The sequence below is a fragment of the Coffea arabica genome, chromosome 4c, assembly GCF_036785885.1.
Source record: "Coffea arabica cultivar ET-39 chromosome 4c, Coffea Arabica ET-39 HiFi, whole genome shotgun sequence".
In the NCBI taxonomy this organism is placed as follows: Eukaryota; Viridiplantae; Streptophyta; class Magnoliopsida; order Gentianales; family Rubiaceae; genus Coffea; species Coffea arabica.
Window position 1 is genome coordinate 4,120,112 of NC_092316.1, and position 19,299 is coordinate 4,139,410.

The 19,299-nt window shown below is 38.4% G+C and overlaps 3 protein-coding genes and 1 long non-coding RNA gene across 6 annotated transcripts; 1 reads left to right on the top strand and 3 right to left on the bottom strand.

Annotated features, from left to right (window-relative positions):
* The first annotated feature begins 539 nt into the window (after window positions 1-539).
* On the top strand, window positions 540-5,793 carry LOC113739648 (shikimate O-hydroxycinnamoyltransferase). 2 transcript variants are annotated; one of them, XM_027266915.2, is made up of 3 exons: window positions 540-750; window positions 868-1,319; window positions 4,682-5,793. In XM_027266915.2, the coding sequence occupies exons 2-3, from the start codon at window positions 912-914 to the stop codon at window positions 5,576-5,578; spliced, it is 1,305 nt and encodes a 434-aa protein (XP_027122716.1). In that variant the 5' UTR covers window positions 540-750; window positions 868-911; the 3' UTR covers window positions 5,579-5,793. The 2 variants fall into 2 exon arrangements, with proteins under 2 accessions (XP_027122716.1, XP_027122717.1); XM_027266916.2 differs by having other exon boundaries at window positions 872-1,319.
* A 289-nt stretch (window positions 5,794-6,082) lies between these two features.
* On the bottom strand, window positions 6,083-7,283 carry LOC113739650 (uncharacterized). The gene is made up of 2 exons (XR_011812928.1): window positions 6,525-7,283; window positions 6,083-6,453 (listed from the first exon to the last, which is right to left on the bottom strand). It is a non-coding gene; the product is annotated as an uncharacterized lncRNA (long non-coding RNA).
* A 1,245-nt stretch (window positions 7,284-8,528) lies between these two features.
* On the bottom strand, window positions 8,529-11,075 carry LOC113739647 (heat shock 70 kDa protein-like). The gene has a single exon (XM_027266914.2). It carries the CDS (start codon window positions 10,698-10,700, stop codon window positions 8,730-8,732), a length of 1,971 nt encoding a protein of 656 aa, XP_027122715.1. The 5' UTR covers window positions 10,701-11,075; the 3' UTR covers window positions 8,529-8,729.
* Window positions 11,076-13,719: 2,644 nt separating this feature from the next.
* LOC113739646 (uncharacterized) lies at window positions 13,720-17,232 on the bottom strand. 2 transcript variants are annotated; one of them, XM_027266913.2, is made up of 2 exons: window positions 14,551-17,232; window positions 13,720-14,191 (listed from the first exon to the last, which is right to left on the bottom strand). In XM_027266913.2, the coding sequence occupies exons 1-2, from the start codon at window positions 17,141-17,143 to the stop codon at window positions 13,776-13,778; spliced, it is 3,009 nt and encodes a 1,002-aa protein (XP_027122714.1). In that variant the 5' UTR covers window positions 17,144-17,232; the 3' UTR covers window positions 13,720-13,775. The 2 variants fall into 2 exon arrangements, with proteins under 2 accessions (XP_027122714.1, XP_071901661.1); XM_072045560.1 differs by having other exon boundaries at window positions 14,056-14,191; window positions 14,496-17,232.
* Window positions 17,233-19,299: the final 2,067 nt, after the last annotated feature.

Here is a 19,299-nt window from a genome sequence, read left to right on the forward strand (position 1 = left end):
CATCCAATATGACTCTCGACAACTACTGATTTAAGTATCAAAGTGAAATCGGGGAATTTAACCCTAACTACTTCTTATTTTGCAGGTGAACTAGTCTAGCTTTTGGCCTCGGTTTGCTAGTCCTTGCTCGCACAACAACCTTCACTTCGGCAGCGGAATTTGAACACATGACTGTTTGTAAGAAAAGTTATTCGTTTTTATCAATTGAACCAACTTGTGTTAGCCCCTTTAGCGTGTGCATGCGTGTTTTTTTCTTTCTTTTCTTGTTTTTTAATTAATTTTTCTTTGGTTACGGCCACTTTCTCCGTCACTCACAACCATGTTGTCTTTCTTTTTCTCTCTATCGTTGACGGACTTTAGGAGTTAGTACAAAAAAACTATTTTCCCATTTAATTTATGCAATCTCTTTTAGTTAGGCAATTGATTTGTTGTGCGGCGAACCCGTCAATAACTTTCTTGTAGTGGGGTTACAAGTAAGCTTTCTTAGGCGCGGTAGGTAAGTCCCCCAAAACAAATTATATAGTCCCCCTGCGGTCTCGCACTCTTTAACATTTTTTTTCCCGTTTTGTTAGGACGCAGATCAGATTCATTTCGATTAAAGTCCAACCCACTTCGAACAACACCATACCTACAACATCATTGTCCTTACCACTTCTCCCATTAGCCAGCCTGCCACCTCCTCCTCCTCCTCTTCCTTTTTGAATTTCTTATCCCACCACCCAACATTCTTCTTCCTTCTCAACTCTTCAGGTACGTTTAATGCAAATTTCACGTAATATTTCACGTTCGAAATCCATTCTTCATCACCATTAAACTAATCAAAGTACGTTTATTGCACCATTTTCTTTTATGTTTTTTGGGGTACAGTTAGTTGTTGTACGTGTCAAGCAAGGATCATACAACTTTCAACCATGAAAATCGAAGTGAAGGAATCGACTATGGTGAGACCTGCCCAAGAAACTCCTGGGAGGAACTTGTGGAACTCGAACGTGGACTTGGTGGTGCCAAATTTCCACACCCCTAGCGTCTACTTCTATAGGCCGACGGGATCATCGAATTTCTTTGATGCCAAAGTGCTAAAGGACGCTTTGAGCCGAGCCCTTGTCCCGTTCTACCCAATGGCTGGTAGGTTAAAGAGAGACGAAGATGGGCGGATTGAGATTGAGTGCAATGGTGAAGGCGTGCTTTTCGTGGAGGCCGAGTCTGATGGAGTAGTTGATGATTTCGGTGACTTTGCACCAACTTTAGAGCTTCGTAGACTCATTCCTGCAGTTGATTATTCTCAAGGAATATCAAGCTACGCTCTCCTAGTGCTGCAGGTATGCTAACTCCTTTTCATCTTTTTTTTTTTTCCGATCAATTTTGTATAAATATATCTGATAATTCGTGACTAATTAACCCGGATATATGAATATCCTAGTCATAAAATTGTGTTCACTGGTTCAAATAAGATATACGTTAATCGTCAGCTTGTGCAACAAATCATGGAGTTTTGCTTAATTTATGAGTTAAGTGCTTATTTTTATTTGATTACGTTCTTAGCCCTTAGGAATTAATGTATTACTAATACTTTATGCGCTACTGCATGGACAGATTAATTATCTTTTGTTTTAGTTATTCGTGAAATATTTTTTTTTCTCGACGTTAGCTAGACTTATGAGCTCATACGATGTGAAAGCTTTACCTACCCTGACAAAAGACAAAAGTCAAAAGTCTGTGGAGGTTGAATTAAACTAACAATCAATAAAGTTTTTTTTTTTTTTGAGAAGTTTTATGTTGATGAAAGCAAGGTGATCTAAACTCTGACAACGAAATCTGGGCGTAGATTAGACTTTAGAGCAAAGCATGTCAACTTCATTTGGTGTGGAGATTCAAACCTTGTACTAGTAAGTTTGTTTTGGTACTAATTTCAGATATCAAAAGAAACTAATAAGTTAGTAAAACTTTACTCCCTCCGTTCTATTTATTTAGTTTTGTTCAGGGAATCAAATTTTTTTAAAAATAATGGTTTGATTGTGATGTTTGTATTTTTTTTTTAATTTTACCTCTACAAATTTAAAATCTAAATTTGAATGGTAACATGTATATAATTAAAAAGAAGAACTACATTGAAAAGAGAGACTAAAAAGTATTTTGACTTTTCTCATATGATAATTATTTTGAAACATCTCAAAATGAAAAGTACGGCACTTTTAATGTGACGGAGGGAGTATAAGACTAGTTGGTGAAGCCGTTTTCCTTTTGGCTTTTTTCTTTTGAAAGGTGTATTATATGGCTTTGGCACCTTTTTTTTTTTTTTTTTTTTATAGCTTGTATTATTGCCTGGACCAATTTTTTTTTAGGTCGATTAAGCTTTACACAAGTGGTCTCAAGATTGGATGGTTTCACTAGGAATTGTCATCACTAGATTATTACCATATTCTTCTTGTTCTTTTCTTTTTGGTAAATACATCTCAGCCTGTTAGCTTCCAGCCGCCATGTAGGAGCCTTGAATAATCGGGTTGGTTGAGTTGGTGACATAATTTATTATCACTAGGTATTAGTTGGAGTTGGAAAATTTTATCTTGATCGGTGACGGTGCTGAAATTGAAGGAAAAAAAAAATCAGCTAACACTTCTGACAGCGCATCATAATTTATTTTGTCAAATTTAGATATATAGACACTATAATATAGATTTATAGACATTATCATAATTAGATGGGGGGAATATATGTCCAGTTAATTTGGAAATTGTGGACCATCTAATTCGTTGAATTACAAACCTATTTAGTAAGTCCAATAATGGTACAAGTATTAATGCGTTATTATTACATTCACCTACCCGCCTACCATTTAAGCATTGATACGTAACTATTTACTAGTTTTTCAGCCCTGACGCCATACGTCAGGTAGCTGAGACTCATTATTTTGCTGTTATATTTGTGTGTTTTTTTTTTGGTTAGATATAGTAGCCATGTGTGTGAATGTGTGTTTTTTTCCTAATTTTACAAATAAATATGACTTTGAAATCAGGTTATCTTACATTCTTAATATAACATTAATCAGTAAGTAATGTCTAAAGGGCATGATTATATAACATTCTTAATGTAGCATTAATCAATAAGTAATGCCTAAAATTAGGTAGAACTAAAAGGCATATAGCTATACATGTAACGTGTAGCCTTGCTTATTAGCCACGTTACTTCTTTAAGACAAGCAATTTGACAATTTTCATTTTTTTTGACAATTTCTGTTTGCTAGTACTTCAAATTTAACAATCTTTTAGAAGAAAGAAACAAAGAAAGACAATTATAAAATGGATTTGTCATTTTCTTTTGTTTGCTAAACTTGAATGAGCATTCAAACATATTCAAAAATATTGTCAAACCAATGTAAAATTGAATTAATCTTTTTTGTATATTCAGTGGCTGTTTTGTTTTACATTAATAGGTCTATATTCATCACACATAATTTTTATTCAACTCTAGCCCACCATGGCCTTGGTTTATATATTCCACCATTTCTCCTAATCAGGATTTCATATTGGATCCTATTCTTTTTGTTGCAATTCAAATGATTGTTTGATTGATAGATTAAAAGTGTTCAAGAATGGAGGGAGCAACAATAGTTTCTTTGGATAGGACATCATCTATTGAAAATGAGCCTCGGACTCTCAATATTGAACAACTTTAACTTGCAAGGGTGTATATACATATGTGGTGAGTACAAGGAGCATGGAAGAAGCTTTTTGAATTTTCACTAAGATAATGGCTTAGATATATACAATATCTAATAATTTCTTGAGCTTAAAATTTTTCTTTTTTACTTTCTAGGTTCTTTGGATTTATAATTCATTTATTTGATGATTCTTTCTCTTACTTGGTTGTTGAATTTTTTTTTTGGTAATCTGTATCATAAGCTGCAAATTTATAGGTGAAAAAAAAAATCAGCTAACACTTCTGACAGCGCATCATAATTTATTTTGTCAAATTTAGATATATAGACACTATAATATAGATTTATAGACATTATCATAATTAGATGGGGGGAATAAATGTCCAGTTAATTTGGAAATTGTGGACCATCTAATTCGTTGAATTACAAACCTATTTAGTAAGTCCAATAATGGTACAAGTATTAATGCGTTATTATTACATTCACCTACCCGCCTACCATTTAAGCATTGATACGTAACTATTTATTTCATTTCATGAAGAAGAACGTGTTGGGCAGTTCGGGACAGAAGGGAGTGTGAGCGAGAGGTCTTGAATTTGAACTCTCTCACCTACATTTAAAAAAATTTAAAAAATATTATACACGTGTTTATCTAAATTAGACGTACACACAATTAATTTAGACACTTTTTATAATTTTATTTTGTTTTGTATTAAATGATTAATATCTGAATCTCCTCTTTGGACAAACAGCTATATACTAGCCTTTCTAGTAAAATTTGTGAGTTGAAACACTGAATTCAGGTTATGATTTCATACTGGGTTAGGTTGTGCTGGAATCATACGCACTAGGTAGCATGTAGCAGGATGAGAAGAGCTACACTTGTAGGTTGTTGCTAGTGATCGAATTCCTGTTAAGAAGAGAATGCAGAAAAGACTAGCATGTCTTCGTTAATTTCGATTTGCTATGGCTAATAATAATAATGTTAGTTAGCTCATGAGATTCTTGATTGTAACTTTGGATCAGGTGACATATTTCAAGTGTGGTGGAGTCTCTCTTGGTGTTGGCATGCAACATCATGCAGCTGATGGATTTTCAGGTCTTCATTTCATCAATTCATGGTCTGATATGGCCCGTGGCCTTGATGTGACCCTGCCACCATTCATAGACCGCACCCTCCTCCGTGCCCGCGATCCGCCCCAGCCTCAATTCCAGCACATTGAGTACCAACCTCCTCCAGCCTTAAAAGTTTCCCCGCAAACTGCAAAATCTGACTCAGTTCCTGAAACTGCGGTGTCCATCTTCAAGTTAACCAGGGAGCAAATCAGTGCCCTGAAAGCCAAGTCCAAGGAAGATGGAAACACCATTAGCTATAGCTCCTACGAAATGTTGGCAGGCCATGTATGGCGCTGTGCTTGCAAGGCACGAGGACTCGAAGTTGATCAAGGAACAAAATTGTACATTGCTACTGATGGACGGGCAAGACTTAGGCCTTCGCTCCCACCTGGCTATTTTGGCAATGTCATCTTCACGGCAACCCCGATAGCTATAGCTGGTGACCTTGAATTCAAGCCAGTCTGGTATGCTGCAAGTAAAATCCACGATGCATTGGCGAGGATGGACAACGACTACTTAAGGTCAGCTCTTGATTACTTGGAATTACAGCCTGATTTGAAGGCCCTGGTTCGTGGTGCCCATACTTTCAAGTGTCCAAATCTGGGGATCACAAGCTGGGTAAGGTTACCCATCCATGATGCTGATTTTGGCTGGGGTCGGCCCATATTTATGGGTCCTGGTGGCATCGCTTATGAAGGTTTAAGCTTTATATTGCCTAGTCCAACCAATGATGGAAGCATGTCAGTAGCTATTTCATTGCAGGGCGAGCACATGAAACTCTTCCAGAGTTTCTTGTATGACATTTGAATGGGAGCACATCACATGAATTTTCACGCTTGTATTAATAGCTTTCGGTTCCGGGCCAGCTATTCATGCGGTGGTGGTTTCTTGAGTAATTGTTTAAGCTTATGAAGAACCACTGTTCTGTTTTGTACCTATGTGGACAATAATTCTTGTCTAAGTTCCTTGTGCATGTAATGATGGTGAAAGGATAAGGTTCATTTCATTTTATTGTTTTGTCATTTGAGTTCTGAAGTTGTAATCTTTCTAACTTCACAAATTCGTTAGTTATTGTTTCTTTTTTAGTATTTGATGAGTTTAGGACGGTTGATGAGATGAATATATTCTGTCCAAATGTGCAGGCTTGGCCAAGTAATGTCTGAAGAAATTTTAAGCTGAATTACCAATCAGCGAAGGATCAAGTGTTGCATGGTTCCGCAGTTAAGATTTTGACCAAAGAATTAGCAAAACCATCCCTCGAATTTGCATCTATGGGTGCGACAGGAAAAAAAAAGAAGAACTCCAAACCAGTGGCATAACCAACATTCACATGAAAAATTTGGAGATGAGCCAAAATTAAGAGCTCATGTGACAGTCTGCTCAAGGAAGAAACTTAGTAGTCCAAATCATAAATAGCTGAAGACAGAGAAGTGGCGGAAACTTCTGTGGTTATACTCTAGGAAGCATTTAGGCAACGAGATGAGGTAAAATAAGAAGCAAAAATAAGCCAAACGGGCTTTCTAGGACTGATGCTGCAGCCTTCTCACCAGGCCTTCGATGGACTACATTTGCACCGCCATAGGTTCCCTTCCCTCTCTGTGTCATCTCTGTATCGGTGGTGTGATCCTTTGCACCCCCATGGCCATAAGTATGGAGACTGAAATTGCCACTGCTATATGTTCCTGCAAACAGTACAAAATCAGGCTATTTCAAGCAACCGTTAAAAAACACAAAAAGGAAAAAAGTAACTTACCCTGTTTTTCTTGGGCTACTGGCGTAAGTTTTTTGATCTTGGGATCTGTATTTTGGAGTGTAGGAGCTTCATCAAGAGACAAGCTACACAGGAATAATTGAGAACATAGGAAGGCGAAGAACCATAACAAGTAGCCTTTCCTCATCTCCCTTTCTATCAGTCCTGGGTGTTTCTTCCTAGCTTTGAGGGGAATACCCTTCCTTCCTTTATCTTTGTTTATTTACTGCCGGTTGAGGCTACTTGGTTTATTTGCCGCTGTGGGTCAAATAGAGTTCTTTGCTTGAAGGAAATGGTTTTACGCTTTTCTCTTCAGGAACGATGAAGTTATATATAGTGGCTAGTGGTTATCTTTCAATGGTGATCAAATTCAAAATATTCTCCACAAAGTAAAAATTAAAAAAGAAAAAAACTGCAAAAACGTGGGTTCCTCCTTTTTCCCCTAAAAAATAGTATTAATATTAAAGAGTGGCCTGAAGCATTGGAGCATCCTGTCAGCAGATCTAACTGTAGTGCCATTTTCCTGCTTGCGGAAGTATTCGTTTTAACTGTACCTGCACCAAATTGCCTTTAACTGTTTACAATGGAAATCAGAGTATAATTTGTAGGATATAACTGTTACCACCGCATCATGTGAACATAGCATAAAGGATCCCTTTACATAGTTACTTGTAAGCATTCCCACTTGTCTTCCAGGATTTGAGATCCTGTCTTCCTAAGACAGATCTGCGAGAGTTCGATCATCTTTCACTATTTTCTGGCGACAAGCTTACCGCCTTTGAGTAGCTGTAAAGAGATGCCGAGGCGAATATTTAGCTGATTAGAATACAAGATTTCATCCATCTTGAGGGTCCCTTCATTAACTAATCCATTCAAGAGGGAATGCGATTCCATCATCTTCTCTTTAGCTTTAGAAGTATCTACTAGATGCCAGTTGATGTGAGAAACAAGTAGTACCTTGGAAGCTATACTAAGTGTCTTGTGATGTCGACCCAATACTACTGTTAGTCATATGATAAGTTGTAACAGTTCAAGGGCTAGCTGCTAAAAATTTAATCATGAAAAGTAGATCTAACCTTATGAAACAATGTATAATTTAATGTCAAAATCCTGCAACAGTCACCCATAATGAAAAGGAAACTTCATCTAATACCCCATTAACGAGAATTGGAGATGAAAGCAGTTCAAAATGATCTTATATTACCCATAACTCTAAAGATGTGGAGTTTGCTATTTTGCAACCCGGTTTCTGCTCACCACTCTCGGCGGCATTTCAAGCGACTTGTTACGTAATTAATGGTACATTGTATTCTCGTCTCTGTAGATTTGGAGTTCCCAAGCAAATGTGAAGATGATCATGGTGGCCATACTAATCATCATTCAATCTCAGAACCCGACTGATAGGCCGTCTACAGCTTCACCATATATTTGACGAAAGGAAAAGAGTTCAGACGATCTCGGTTGTGACTTATTCGATGGTAATTGCATCCCATCATCTAGAAAACAGATCAGTGAAGAGAAAAGCTAATGAAAGCATAAGATATGATCACTGAACACTTATTAATGAAAGCAGAAAATGTCCGAGATTTAAATTACAGGCAACCAAGCTGTAAGTTGATTACGATTGCACTGATTGAGTGGTAAGTGCTGCAAAATAGAAACTAAACAGGAGTGTGTTGAAGTGAGGGAATCTCAAAGTAGCCGCGCAACTAAGATGTAAAATCAATAGAAGATTTCTTAAAAGGCCTAGATTCTGAGGTCTCGTAGGAGTCCCAAAATTGCAGCAGACCTGCGCTCCATTGGGAGAGAGAGAGGATTTTGTCTGCTCTCATTATTTTTTGAGTTGTCATATTATTATTTGTGATTATTGTTACTTCTTTGGGTTGAGACTTTTTAAGTCTCATGATGGCTCATCATGTTTCAAAGCATATTGTGAAAGTCCACACAGAAAAAGAAGTTGCAGTGAATCTAAAATGCAGAAGAAATCAGAAATCAGACCCCAGTCAATTACAAAAAGAGGAAACTTTTTATTATGAAGGACCTAAAGATCTACATCTATTACAGCTTTCAATCTGCCGCTCCCAACTGTTTCTGTCACTCCCAATTTTTGATACTACTATCATACAAAAAAAACAGAAAAATAAAAAGACATGCGCGGGTGAAACAGAAAATCATAAACAGGACATTTCAGCAAGAACTTTCAACTCTTCAATCAACTTCCTCAATCTTAGGCCCAGGACCATTGCTACCACTATCAGCTGTGCCACGACCAGCTCCAGGCATATCAGCAGCAGCTCCGCCCATCGGCACATCTCCACCAGCACCCTGGTACATTTTAGCAATAATTGGATTGCAGAGCGCTTCCAGCTCTTTCTGTTTGTCTTCAAACTCATCCACTTCAGCCAATTGGTTCCCGTCCAACCACTCGATTGCCTCATCAATTGCCTTCTCAATTTTCTGCTTGTCAGATGGATCCAATTTCCCAGCAAACTTCTCATCTCTCACAGTGTTTTTCATGTTGTAAGCATAGTTCTCCAAGGAGTTCTTGGCTTCTACCTTCTTCTTGACTGCCTCATCTTCAGCCTTATACCTTTCGGCTTCCTGGACCATTCTCTCAATTTCATCCTTGCTCAATCTTCCCTTGTCATTGGTAATAGTAATCTTGTTCTTCACACCAGCGGTCTTGTCTTCGGCAGACACGTTCAGGATACCATTTGCATCAATGTCAAAGCAGACATTAATCTGCGGTACACCTCTTGGAGCTGGTGGAATGCCACTTAGCTCAAATTTACCGAGAAGATTGTTGTCTTTGGTCATTGGCCTCTCTCCTTCATACACTTGGATTAGCACTCCAGGCTGGTTATCAGAATAAGTGGAGAAAATCTGCTCTTTCTTGGTCGGTATGGTGGTGTTTCTCGGAATCAATACCGTCATCACTCCACCAGCAGTCTCAAGTCCAAGACTGAGAGGGGTGACATCAAGAAGCAACAAATCTTGAACTTTTTGATCTGTTTCTCCACCCAAAATTGCTGCTTGAACAGCAGCTCCATAAGCCACAGCCTCATCAGGATTAATACTCTTGCAAAGCTCTTTACCATTGAAGAAATCTTGCAAGAGTTGCTGGACTTTTGGTATCCTCGTCGATCCACCAACAAGAACCACATCATGAACATGGCTCTTGTCAACTTTAGCATCCCTCAAGCATTTCTCCACGGGCTCCATGCACTTCCTGAACAAGTCCATGTTCAACTCCTCAAATCTTGCCCTTGTAATTGTAGCATAGAAATCGATCCCCTCGTACAAAGAATCAATCTCAATCGTGGTCTGTGCAGTGGATGAAAGCGTCCTCTTTGCCCTTTCACATGCAGTCCTCAACCGCCTCAAAGCCCTAGCATTACCACTGATATCTTTCTTGTTCTTCCTCTTAAATTCTTGAACAAAATGATTGACAAGCCTATTATCAAAATCTTCACCACCCAGATGTGTATCTCCCGCTGTGGCCTTGACTTCAAATATCCCTTCCTCAATAGTCAGCAGTGAGACATCAAAAGTTCCACCACCAAGATCGAATATCAGGACATTCTTTTCGCCGGTTCTTGAGCCCTTCTTGTCCAAGCCATAAGCAATAGCAGCAGCCGTTGGTTCATTAATGATCCTCATCACATTAATCGCAGCAATCGCGCCAGCATCCTTTGTCGCCTGCCTCTGAGAATCATTGAAATAGGCAGGCACGGTGATCACAGCATTCTTCACAGTTTGCCCCAAGAAAGACTCAGCAACCTCTCTCATCTTCGTCAAGACCATCGAAGAAATCTCCTCGGGAGCAAAGTGTTTCTCCTCGCCCTTGTACTGAACAACGATCATGGGCTTATCACCTGGGCCAGCAATCACCTTAAACGGCCAATGCCTCATATCAGCCTGGACAGAAGGGTCAGAGCAGCGACGTCCGATAAGTCGTTTGGCATCGAAAACAGTGTTCTGAGGATTCATAGCAACCTGATTCTTAGCTGCATCACCAATTAACCTTTCAGTATCGGTGAATGCAACATAAGAAGGGGTTGTTCTGTTGCCTTGATCATTCGGGATGATCTCAACTCGATCATTCTGCCACACCCCGACACAACTGTAGGTTGTGCCAAGATCGATGCCAATAGCCTTGCCTTCACCTTTTGCTGCCATTTCAGCAACAAAGAATTGAACTCAACAAATCAAGAAACGAAGAATTAGCTCAGGTCGATAAGAGAAGAAAGAGGATTTCTCAGAAAAGGCGCAGTTTTTAGATTTTTTTGAAAAGGTATCGGTTGTCAGGTTGGTCTTCTTTCTTATTGGTCTTGGATGCAGGAGGACTAACGAGGTGTTGGAGTATATATACAGGGTTGAGGGATGGGGTCGGGGGTATTAAAGAGATGGCTGGAGGCTGGAACACGAAGCAGTAAACTGGAGGGATCGGGAAAGAACGAGGAGGTTGAGCTGGAAACAGGAGTCCATTTTTTCAAAATATCGTTGGGGACTGAGGGAAAATCAGAGACTTCTGGAGAGGGCGGGAAAGGACTGGGGAGTCCGGGTTCTCGAGGGAGTGCGTTGCGACGTAAGATGGGACAAATGGATCGAGTATATTCACAACTTTGGGCCATTTTGTATTCAACCACAAAATACGTGGATCACTACTCCAGTGTCATTTTTGTGATGCTCTTACCAGGATCGAATCATTGGGTAGTTTCGGGTTGTGGGCTTGGCCGGATTATATGGGTAATCCACATTTCTTTGTTTTTGTTTCCTGGTTGGTTCCCTTTTGCATGCTACCCAATCAAAAAATAATAAGCTGAGAGTCCTCTCTAACCTAGAGTTGTAAACTTGGTGTTCGGATTGTAGTTTTTCTATCAAAATTTTTTAATATTTTTATGAATATATTTTTCAATCACCTTTTTTATCTTACATATGTCAAATCGCTATATCATATTTCTTCTACAACTACTTCAAAAAATAGCAATTCAAATGGGAAGGTTTTGTTAAATTTTTTCTATTTTTGTAAAGTAGATTTTATTGAATTTACTGTTAGAAATTAGATTTCTTAAAAGGAATCATATGCTTTTGTTTACTGTTAAAAATGCTAGTTAGGTGAATCTACGGTCTTAAAAATGCTACTTAAAGAGGTTTTAGTTACTTTTACTAATTATCTTAAAATTTTGAGGGTATTTTTTTTTGCATGAAAAAAATATAATCCAAGATTAGAATCCTAAAGCAGCGTGAGCCATGAGTTTCATCTGTGATTGTTAGCTTTTCTTGGCCCAAAAAATTTAAAATTAAATACAATAAAAAAAGATGGAGAATTTCATAAAATAATTTTGTGAAAATCAAAAGCTAAAATCCAGGTTACAAAAGCATTGAGATCAAGCCCAACAGATCAATACAGAAAAGTGTTTTCAAGCCCGACAGACCAATACAGAAAGGTAAAAACACGATTGTCTGAGATTGGGGTAAAACTATCAATATTTATTTAGTTTTGAATAAGTGTATCAATATTTGCATAAATAACCGGTAAAACGTGTTTGCATTTGGTTGCTTATTTATACTTCGTATCCATGCTGGTCGTTCAAGCATCGTCGCCATTTCTGGGATTCAATTCTGCTGTTGGTTTTCAGTCTCATTACCATATCCAAAGCCAAATTTCAGAGCCCCGCATGATCATTCACTTAAGTTTGGTCAATACATCAAATATGTTTTGAATGACCCGTACTTGTCTTTCATTAACAAACTTCTAGTTTGCAAATGCTTAAAAGGGTTAAAAATGGTTGCTTGATAAGATTGAGAATCTTCCTTTAATAACAGAAGTAATAATAAGTTTTCAGCTTTGCAATTCAGCACTTGAGCTGGTTTCTCTGTTGATCAATTGCCAAGCGCAAATTCTTTTGGGCCATCTTTTTCACCACTTTTTATCTACTTTCCAGAAAGAATGGTATTGTTCTTTCTTTCTTTTGCACAGCAGTTGATCACTTCTTTAATTGACCATATAGAGCATGCACTTAATCCCTCATTCCCTCCTAGAAATGAATCAATATGGTGAGAGGAGTAAAGATTTGATTTTTACGGTATCACCCTTGTAACACTATTACTTCTGCTTAGTTTCAGCACTGGGTTTTTCCTGTTCCGGGAAGATGAGAGTAGGACTGTTCTAATGAGAAACACTGAAACGGGAATGCACCAGTTGTTTTACAATTCCCAAGAATCATGAGATTAGCAACTTTTCAACACTACCCCTTGCCAGTGCTGTAAGTAATATGCCTTTTTGGCGGGACACTAAGACTTCGATAACAATGATGCTTAAAGAACTTTTGTTGTTGCTACGAGGACTAAGTTTGTTGCTGCTGTTGCTAATGGAGACCACATTAGGGGAAAGTGATGGCTATGTTGTGAGAGGTTTAATCAGTTCTGCAGTTCTTCACATGATGGCGTTGATATTGCTGGAAGTCACTTTTAATGGGACCTTTGACATGTCTTAGCTGGAAGTCAATTTGATAGTCTAAGTAACGAGCAAGCAATATTCAGGAACAAATTGTAGCGCTATCTTAACAACATTGACTTTTTACGAGGAGTTTTATGCTAGATGATTTCACAATGTGATTCAGCAGCCATTTCATCTTGTCTGCTGAGGACAAGGTGTAATCAGGATAGCCTAGGTGCATGAAGTTGCTGTCTTGTCAGTTGTCATGAACCTTGATGATCTTTACGGTATTGTGTGTTTAGTTTTGCGCTTGTGACCATTTAAGTTTTTCTCTTCTTCATGCAAAGTGCCTTCAAGCCATAACCACCCTGAGGTATGGATGGAAATTGACATATTCTCATTCATCAATACAACAAGTTTCACTATGGCTCAAATTAAAAGTACGAAGTTGTTGTAGTATAGCTGATTTCTCTTTCTACTAACTAAATGGATAAACTTAAGTTTGATCATTAGAATATTATGTTAGTATGGTTCTCTTAGACTTTTTAACTGAATTGTTTTGCTTGTGATCAGTTCGTATGTTGTCCCTTGTTTTATGTGACTGTATGAGTGGACTATACTTGCCTTTGAGAGTATATTATGTTAGTATGGTTATTTTAGAGTATAGACCATAGCCTTTGATTTCGCATATTGATATCATATGCTATACCTGCTCCGTCAGGTCAAGTGATTAGTAAGTAGTTCACAAAAGACGGATGAAAAAAGTCAATGAGTTTTGTTGTAAGAAGCTTAATTGAACTAAATCAACACAATCACCAATCACTACTAAAAGTGGATGATGATATTCCGAGAGATGAGGCAAAAGTTGCAGTGGTATCCCCACCTAAGTATTTCTTCAGGCGATTCAAATCATCTGCAGCATCGAGCATTGTAGGCCTCGCAGAGGGAGAATCCTGAGTGCAAAGAATGCCCAGTTCAATTAGTTCTCCTATAGCAACCTCCGACATTTTCTTGACTTCGGGAGTCTCGTCTTTTACAGCTCTTATCAATGAAGAGTCTACAATTTTCTCAACCTCTCTATGATAATAACGTTTTACATATCTGTGCAGGCTTAGACCACCAACAAACATGTCATCTGTCGGTCTCTTCCTAGTCACCATCTCAAGAACCATCACACCAAAGCTGTATACATCTCCCTTTGTGGATGCGCTTGCCCCAAGCCCATACTCTGCACAGTGCAACATAAGAATCAGCCACCAATATCTGAACTAATATAAAATGGCCAGCCAAAAATGTTGTTTCTGGTCATTGACCTATAATCTGCCCTTTGTAGACAATACTTCAAACTAAGAATGATATTTATGACGTTATTCATCATCCAAAGCGTTAATTTTTCGTACATTGCAGCAGATTTGCTATGCTAATCTGACATAAAAACTAATTAATTTCTTTGCTTATGTTGTTTTCTTACTCTGTGCTAATTGTTTTTGGTGTAGATTTACTTTTGTCGAGTTTCCAATTTGCATTATTACCTTTTCTTTTCTTCGTTTCAACTTCAGAGGTGCACAAGTCAAAGGGAAATTGTACCTGGTGCAATATATCCAACAGAACCACGCAATAAGTTAGCAGTAGAGTTACCCATATTCTCCATTACCCCAGCATTTCCTGCACCAATTGTCATAACCAATCTTGCTATCCCAAAGTCAGAGACTAAAGCTGTCATGTCATCATTGAGAAGAACATTGCTTGGCTTTAGATCACAATGTATGACTTTTACAGGAGAATGATGGTGTAGATAAGCCATCCCTTCTGCAATATCACTGCAAATATTAATCCTCTGCGGGAGACTCAAGTCCGAGGAGCCCGAACTTAGACCCGTTCTTGGGTGTGGGTAGAGACGACTATCTAAGCTCCCATTTGCCATATAGGGAAGAACAAGGGCCTTGAAGTCAGGCAAACTACATGCGGTAATAATTCTCATCAGGTTCCTATGACGAATCCTTTTTAATACTTGGCATTCTCTGTTAAAACTCTTGGTAGAATTGCCAGTTTGTAAATGCAGAACCTTGACAGCTATGGATGTGCCATCTGGTAGAACTCCCTTGTAGACGCGTCCATAGCTGCCTGATCCAATCAGCCTCTGGTCTTCAAATCCTCCGGTTGCCTCTGCCAGTTCTTTATAGGTAATTCTTGGAAAATTGTGCATCACTTCTGGGGGCATTTGGTTTTCTCTTTCAGGCTGACTAGTAGAGCCAATTACGACTTTGAGTCTCTGACATCCAATGACACAGCATATCGTTGACGAGAACATTGATACAGATACGACTGAACATAAGATGATCAGAAACAGATGCGAGTGGAAAATTTTCAGTTTCTGGTGGCAAGTTGGAAATCCAGGAATAATCCCACAGAGATGCTGATTGCCGACAAATGATAGGTTCGTGGCAAAGTCAAATATGCCTCCAGTGGGTATTCGTCCATCGAAGTTGTTGAATGAGAGATTCAGAAAAGTAAGAGTACTGGTTTTGTTCAAGCTTGATGGAATCCTCCCAGACAACTTGTTCCATGCAACATCTAGAACTTTAAGGCTCCAGAGCTCACCTAGGGATTCAGGAAGCTGACCTTCAAGAAAATTATTTGACAAATTTATTGTCTGCAAAGCAATGCAGCTTGAAATCTGAACAAATATAATTCCCCCTAGCTGATTTGATGAAAGATCAATCTCTTGGACGTTTTCAAGCTTGCTTAACTCAATAGGAATGTGTCCTTCTAGCTGATTATGAGAAAGATTCAGGAAAATCCCTATCCCACGGATTCCCATTTCTGGAGGTATGCTTCCTGTCAGTTTGTTATACGACAGGTCTAGCTTGTTTAAATCCCTGCACTTCCCTAAACTTCTTGGTATTTTTCCCGACAGAAGGTTGTTGTTGAGGAATAAATAATATATGTTCACTAGATCTCCAAAACTTTCGGGGATCTTACCCGAGAGTTGATTATTTGACAGATCAAGCAGGCCCAGACGAGACAACTGTCCTAATGCTGCTGGAATCTCCCCAGAAAAGGAGTTAAATGATAGAGAAAGTTGTTCCAAATATGAAAACTGACCAATTTCATCTGGAATGGTACCGTTAAACTGGTTGAGTGTCAAATTCATCAGTTTGAGATTGGACAGGTGTGCAATCTGAGGAGGAATTGACCCATGTATATGATTTTCCTGCAGCAACAAAATCGCAAGTGTTTTAGTAACTCCTCCAATGGAATAAGGCAAGCTCCCTCCGAGGCGCATGCCAGCTAATTCCAGCTCCTCCAGTTCGCTGCAATTTGACAGGGCAGTAAAGAAAGGTTCCAGATTAGTGTTGGCATCTTGACTGATCATATTATTGTATGACAAATGAAGATAGTTGATGCTATATAGCTTTGAAACTACGTCCACGGGCAGTTCACCAGAAAGTTGGTTGTTTTCAGCATCGAAGTTGAATAGTTCTGAGGCATTGGTTATAGAGGAAGGGATTTCTCCTTCGAGTTGGTTGCTGTAAATGTTGAGAGTCCATAATTTTGGGCAACTTCCAATTTCAGGCGGAATTTTGCCACTCAGAAAATTCTCAGAGAGGTCTACATTGTGCAATGATGTGCAGTTGGAAAAGAACGAAGGTGGAATGGTACCACTCAAGTTATTTCCACTCAGAGCGACCAATGTAAGGTTGGCAAGAAAAGAGAACGTCTCTGGGATTGGACCACACAAATTGTTCCCGTCAAGCTTGATATGATGAAGGTTACGAAGGAAACCAAACTCTGATGGAATGAAGCCAGAGAACTGGTTATTGACTAGCTCTATCACTCGCAGCTGTGTTAGGTTCGATATGAATGGCGAAAGTCTACCAACAAGACCAGAATCATTGAGATTAAGCCTCACAACACGATGATGATGCCGTCCGTCGCATGCAATGCCAGTGAAGCGGCACACATGAGTGGTCTCATTCCAGTTTGCAAGTCTGGAGTATGGATCAAATGATATGCTACCTTTGAATGCCAAGAGTGCTGCTTTATCTGTTTCCAGAGAGTGGCGAAATGGGAAATGGTGTTGGTGAACAGAAAGACCTGTTGCAGAGATTATTAATAAATGTTGTAGGAAGTAAAGGATTACAGTTCCCTCGAAGACCATATTGGAGAAAAATGCCATGCCCTCATAATAGTTGATTCCCCTATTTCGTTCTAGGGGCTAAATATTACTCGCATGAATGGAACGCAACTTGCATACTTTTGTGTGCTTGTGGGCTGCTGCTTGCGTGAAATGCGTGTCGCAGAAAGCATGGCTTTTGTTAGAGGACGTCTGCACGTAGGGTGAAAGGAGATTTTTTTGGGATGAACAGTTGTATTGTGCTATGATTCGTGGAGGGACTAAAAAAAAAAAAAAATTGTATGCTAAATCAGATTTGCTGCTGTGATGAGTAGATTTTCAACTCAGAGGATCACCCGTTTGGGAGGACAGGCCACTAGAAGAAGTGCGGCTGCAAGCCATTGGTCGAGAATCTGCTTCAGTTTTGCTACATTTGACTGATGTAACATGTCACATTTGTGTCCAATGCAGTGCAAATCTTAAACAGAGGGGGGCTCCGAGGCTGTGATTTTAACGATGCAAAAACTGATTAGTTGATATTTACTTACTTGGCTATGATCATTGTATTGTTTAGCAATTTTTGTTTTTTTTTTTTGGCGTTCAGTCCATGATTGCAACCTTGATTATCCGTCGTGTTTCATCTCAAGCTCCATTATAGTTTGGGTTTCCACTTTCCATTATAGTTTTATCAAGGGTTAAATATCAAAAACCCCCCTGTGGTTTGCCTAATGTTCACTTTACCTCCCTATGGTTTGGAAACCTACAATTTGACTCCCTGTCGTTTCAACTAAAGTAAAAGCCTAACGGAAAACATCTAAACTAACGTCTGAAAGAAAAATGTCAAAATTGCCCCTCTATAAGGGTTTTGCGTTAAGTACCAAAAACTCCCCTGTGGTTTGTCAAATGTACACTTTACCTCCCTATGGTTTGAAAATATACAATTTAACTCCCTGTCGTTTCACCTAAAGTGAAAATCTAACAGAAATTTCATTAAATGCACTTTAGTTGAAACGACAGGAAGTCAAATTGTAGGTTTCCAAACCATAGGGAGGTAAAGTGAACATTAGGCAAACCACAGGGGAGTTTTTGGTATTTAACCCTTTTATCAAAATGTTGCTGGAAAACCTCTTGTTGCATTGCTAGTCAGATTCTTAACCACAGCCACAGTTGATTGATTCTGTGCTTTACACCGAGAGGACAAAAGCATGGCAACATTCAAAGGGAAAAAAAAATAACCGTTTAATTGGAGAGGAAAAGATGATAAAACATACTTAGTATCATTTAATAGGATTTGGATCATCCATTGCATTGCCGTAGAAAACTATGTGGTAAAAGAGAGGGCTTACAACTTCCAACCTACGAGAGATTGCAGTAGACATACATATTATTAAAATTGTCAAGTGGCCAAAAGACGCATAAATTAATTTATTAAATAACGAATTCGGCATGCGCAATCGCGCATTGCTAAAAGTGGTGGAAAAACATATCCTATAATGGCAGGGTAATCATATGCTTGTACGAGTATTATATTAGGATAATATGATGTGGTTTGATTGGTTGTATACGTATTTAGTCATTGTTGATACCAAGAATTTCCAAAACAAAGTGGAGCATCATTATTCTTTTGCAACTTTTATTTGTTTATTTACTCAACTACTCTCCTCTCACCTTATTCAAAATTTAGCAACTTTAATTTGTTTATTTACTCAACTACTCTCCTCACACCTTACTCAAAATTAATTTGTTTATTTTCTCTTTCTCACTATCTATGTTTTCAGTTCTTTTTTTTTTTTTTTTCTAAATGCTTATGAGGTAGGTGTGATAAAGACGCTAGAATGAGATACACGCAACTTGAAATGTATTTTCTGTTTTTCTTTTGCAGGCTAAACAACAATATGATGGTCCTTGTTGGAACAACTGATGTTACATTATTGATTTTGAGGCACATAAACACAACACAGCAGAACATTTGGGGAAATGGGAGGAGCATAACTAAAACAAACACTGTAATTTCCAAAGTGATTTATTGTGATGCCTTAGTTGTAATGACAAATCAATTTTAAAATCCTTTCATATTTGAAAACTTGATGGATGTGTTTTTTAAGTAAAAAAAAATTATAAGTTTAGAGTTAAGAAATCCTTTAACAAATCTTATCTATAATTTGGAGACAAAATTTTAAATTGAAAAATCATAAATAGTTAACAAAGTATGTAAAAAC

Bases quoted from the DNA above. Each gene is read 5' to 3' on its own strand.
- LOC113739647 (XM_027266914.2), bottom strand. From the start codon at position 10,700: ATGGCAGCAAAAGGTGAAGGCAAGGCTATTGGCATCGATCTTGGCACA.
- LOC113739646 (XM_027266913.2), bottom strand. From the start codon at position 17,143: ATGGCATTTTTCTCCAATATGGTCTTCGAGGGAACTGTAATCCTTTAC. The intron at 14,192-14,550 runs GTACAATTTCCC...TGCACTGTGCAG, and splicing joins TGTTGGATATATTGCACCAG to AGTATGGGCTTGGGGCAAGC.
- LOC113739648 (XM_027266915.2), top strand. From the start codon at position 912: ATGAAAATCGAAGTGAAGGAATCGACTATGGTGAGACCTGCCCAAGAA. The intron at 1,320-4,681 runs GTATGCTAACTC...ACTTTGGATCAG, and splicing joins ACGCTCTCCTAGTGCTGCAG to GTGACATATTTCAAGTGTGG.